This window comes from Rhipicephalus sanguineus, chromosome 8 (genome assembly GCF_013339695.2).
Source record: "Rhipicephalus sanguineus isolate Rsan-2018 chromosome 8, BIME_Rsan_1.4, whole genome shotgun sequence".
Taxonomy (NCBI): domain Eukaryota; kingdom Metazoa; phylum Arthropoda; class Arachnida; order Ixodida; family Ixodidae; genus Rhipicephalus; species Rhipicephalus sanguineus.
Genome location: NC_051183.1, coordinates 4,842,917 through 4,846,736, shown reverse-complemented (window position 1 = coordinate 4,846,736; position 3,820 = coordinate 4,842,917). Strand labels below are relative to the sequence as shown.

General features: G+C 45.5%; 1 protein-coding gene across 1 annotated transcript; it reads right to left on the bottom strand.

Annotated features, from left to right (window-relative positions):
• Positions 1-326: 326 nt before the first annotated feature.
• LOC119401244 (translation factor GUF1 homolog, mitochondrial) lies at positions 327-2,551 on the bottom strand. The gene has a single exon (XM_037667931.2). It carries the CDS (start codon positions 2,380-2,382, stop codon positions 412-414), a length of 1,971 nt encoding a protein of 656 aa, XP_037523859.1. The 5' UTR covers positions 2,383-2,551; the 3' UTR covers positions 327-411.
• Positions 2,552-3,820: the final 1,269 nt, after the last annotated feature.

Genomic DNA, 3,820 nt, shown 5'->3' with positions numbered 1-3,820 from the left:
AGAAGAATTGTACACAGCTTCATCCTCCGGTTAGCTCCCTCTAACCTTGGGAGCTTTATCCTCCCATATACTCCCCTCCCTGACAAAAACAATGCACACTCGTACAAAGACACGCGCCTACTACTTGACCACTTGAGACTTGCTGCCCACCAAGTATTGCGTAACGTCATTGTTCATGAGCACCATTTTACCAGTCCAGCGCAGATGACAGTCATGATATTGTGGACTTTGCTTGAGATCAGCTACGTGGGTTGTAATTATATACCAAGCAAACATACGTATACACGTATACATGCACGATATATTTCCTTCTAAATGTCGCTACGTAAAGCTATCATAAATTTTAATGTTCAACTAGATTTATAGCACCAGAAGAGAGAATACAGTCACTTTTCCTTTTTGAAGAACAAATTATGTCCGCTTCAAAACATTAACAAAGGCATCGCGAGGAATCTGGATGTTCCCAATGGTCCTAAGTTTCTTTTGCTTCTCAGAATGTCTCTTCAGGAGTTTTAACTTGCGCGTAATATCACCACCATAACATTTTGCGAGGACATTCTTTTTAAGAGCTTTGATATCTTCACGAGCCAGAATTTTGCCACCAACGGCTGCCTGGAGTGCAACAGCATAAATCTGCTGAGGAATGCTTTCCTTCAATCTGAGAAGCATAGAACGACCTATCTGCCTAGCACGGCTCGCATGCACAATTGTTGTTAGCTCTTCGACACATTTGCCATTCAGAATGACATTCAATTTGACTAAGTCTGTGAGCTCATAGCCTGCTTCCTCATAGTCAAAGCTGGCATACCCTGATGTAACAGACTTGAGTGCATCGTAAAAATCGACAATAATCTCACTCAGAGGAAATTTGTACTGGAGAAGTATCGTTGTGTTATCTACATTTTGTGTGGACTTGGCAACACCTCGGCTATCAGCACACAGGCTCATCACTTTGCTGAGGTATGTATCAGGAGTGATGATTGTAGCCATGACCATGGGTTCATAGTATTCTCTGATGATCACTGGATCAGGCATGTCGAGTGGATTGTTGATGGTAATTACTTCACTGCCATAGTGCTTAATCTGTTTGGCTCCATGCACCTTGATCTTGTAACTCACGCTGGGAGCTGTGACGACTACCTGTGCATCAAATTCTTGGTCTAGTCTCTGACAGAAAACATCCATGTGGAGAAGACCGAGAAATCCCAGGCGCCACCCCTGGCCCAGGGCAGGGTTTAATTCAATAGAAACTTGCACACTTGGATCATTGAGCAGAAGGCGGTCAATTGCACTCCGCATTTCATTATTTTTAGACTGGTCTTCAGGGTACACACCGGCAAACACCATTGGTTTTGACTTTTGAAACTTTGGAAGCGGCTTAACATGATCGCACTTGTGTGACAGTGTGTCACCTATATGAGCTTCTTTGGGAGACCTCATGTTTGCAACCAGATATCCGGCGTGACCGGTGCACAAGAGCGCAGTTGAAGTTTCAAGAGGGTTCATAAAACCCAAGTCGCGCACAGTGTATGTTGTACCTGTCGCATGAGACACGATTTCATCCCCTGGTCGCAGTGTGCCATCGATGGCTATAATGAGCGCAATAACACCGCGGTATCGGTCATACCACGAGTCAAGCAATATGCCGCGAAATGGTGCATCGGGGTTGCCGTTGGGCGGTGGTATCCTTTCGATAATGGCATTCACAAGTTCTTCAATGCCAACGCCTTCTTTAGCTGACACCTTGAGCACATCCTTCTCGTCGATACCAAAAAGATTTTCCATTTGCGCTGTCACGCCCTGAACATCAGCGTTCTTGAGGTCTATCTTGTTCAAGACAGGTATAATGGCAAGATCTGAGGAGAAGGCGATGTTGAAGTTGGCCACCGTTTGGGCCTGAACGCCTTGATTGGCGTCGACCAAGAGAATGACACCTTGGCACACTGACACGGACCGCAGTACTTCGTAGCTGAAATCAACATGGCCAGGAGTGTCGATAAGGTTCAGAAGGTACGGGTGACCAGATTTGTGGAATACCATGGACGCGGTCTGCGCTTTGACGGTGATTCCCCGCTCTCTTTCGACAGGGAGTCGATCCAGCACCTGCTGGTTGTCCCGAGAGGGCTTTATCGTCCCCGTGAGCTCTAGGAGGCGGTCAGAAAGGGTGCTCTTACCGTGGTCCACATGGGCCACGATGCAGAAGTTGCGCACAACATTCTGAGGGAACTGGCTAGGGTCAATGTCATACTTGCGTTCTTTGCCATAATTTGAGGCCGAAGTCGTAGAACAGTGTCTCTGCAACGCACACGTCCGCTTAAATACACAATCGATCCACCTTCTTCGACTGCACCACTGGGAAGAAACCAACAGAGAACACCGCATAGCCAGACACCTTGTGGAAGTTCCTCGTAGTTCGGTGGTTCGATTTGTTCTCTGCGACACTGCCCTTGCAGCCGCCACGGGCCACTTTCATGCAGTTGATACAGTTTCACACTATAAAACCTAGACAAGTGCCGGGCCTAGAGCAACGTTTTTAGATTACTTCAGTTGGCAAAGAGCGCGGCCTTCCAGTGGTGCGGAGCGGCTCGCCGCGATCGCCAACCAGGCGGGGGCGCTGCGGTCGCGTTAGGATTGGTCTCGGCGCGTCGTCTGCTACTGCGCTACTAATTGAAAGGGGCCGACAAGCGACTACGACAACGATTAACTCGATGTGGTAGTCGCTCTCATTTCACCTGGGTTGAGTGAAATGTGCCGTTTTAGTTGTATCTCAGCATTGTAACAAGAAACAAGCAGCATATAAGACAGGGCATGAAGAAAAATAATAAGTTAAAGATAAGGCAAACAGTGCGCTTACCTTCATTCCGTTCCCTTTGTAACCGGGATTAATTTTTCGCCAGTATATGCGCAAATCATCTATAGGCTCCCGTGATGCTCAGTTATATCCCAAAAATTACCTGAATATGTATTACGCCTGCTGCTGAAAAGCCTACCAAATCAAAAACCAGCAAGACAGCCAGAAAAACATGCCTTGTGATTTTCATTCGGTTTCGTGAAACAGCATGCAACAGGTACATTATTTGCAGTGGCGTATTCACGGGGTGTGTGCGAGTATTCGAAAATTTCGATATTCAAATGAAACAGTGCATTCTTCGATTCTATCATCGAATCGAATAGCCGTCATTTGTAAGCCCGAATATATTATATTTCGAAATGTCAACTGCAACGAAGTAACGCCAAAATTGGCGCAAAAGTACGATAACTGTCATCCCTGTAGCTGTCATCCCTATAACTGTCATTCCAGTGCGTTCCTCCCACCATGCGCCTACAAATGCTGCGTACGAATAGCATGCGCCCATTCTAATACGTATCGACATTCTTTTACAGCACAGCTGTATATGAGTATAGGCGAAACCTAAATTTTCAACATGAATTTTCGACAATGTATATACTTTCATGTATTCATGTAGCCACTCGCACGGGTCGAGAAGGGCCTGCAGTACACTTTTTAAAAAAGAAAAAAAAAGAAAACAAAACATGGAATACTCTTCCATCTGACATCGTCCTAACCGACCTTTATTTCCGGCATTACTTGTCATGTAATGTCTAGTTTTGAGACATTTGAGTATAATAAATATTTAAGATAGGAATACGAGGAAGTGAACATCAATTTATGTTTGTTCTAAGAACGGCTGTTTCAGATTCGTGGCTTGTTAAAAAATATACCATGTTCAATTCTATTCGCTTCTGCCTCTATTCTATTCGGCCTCAAATATCACTATTCGCACACCCCGCGGTCGCTACGTCGGTTCAAGCTGGTTAC

Excerpts from the sequence above, each read along its gene's own strand:
- LOC119401244 (XM_037667931.2), bottom strand. The coding sequence starts at position 2,382 with ATGCGGTGTTCTCTGTTGGTTTCTTCCCAGTGGTGCAGTCGAAGAAGG.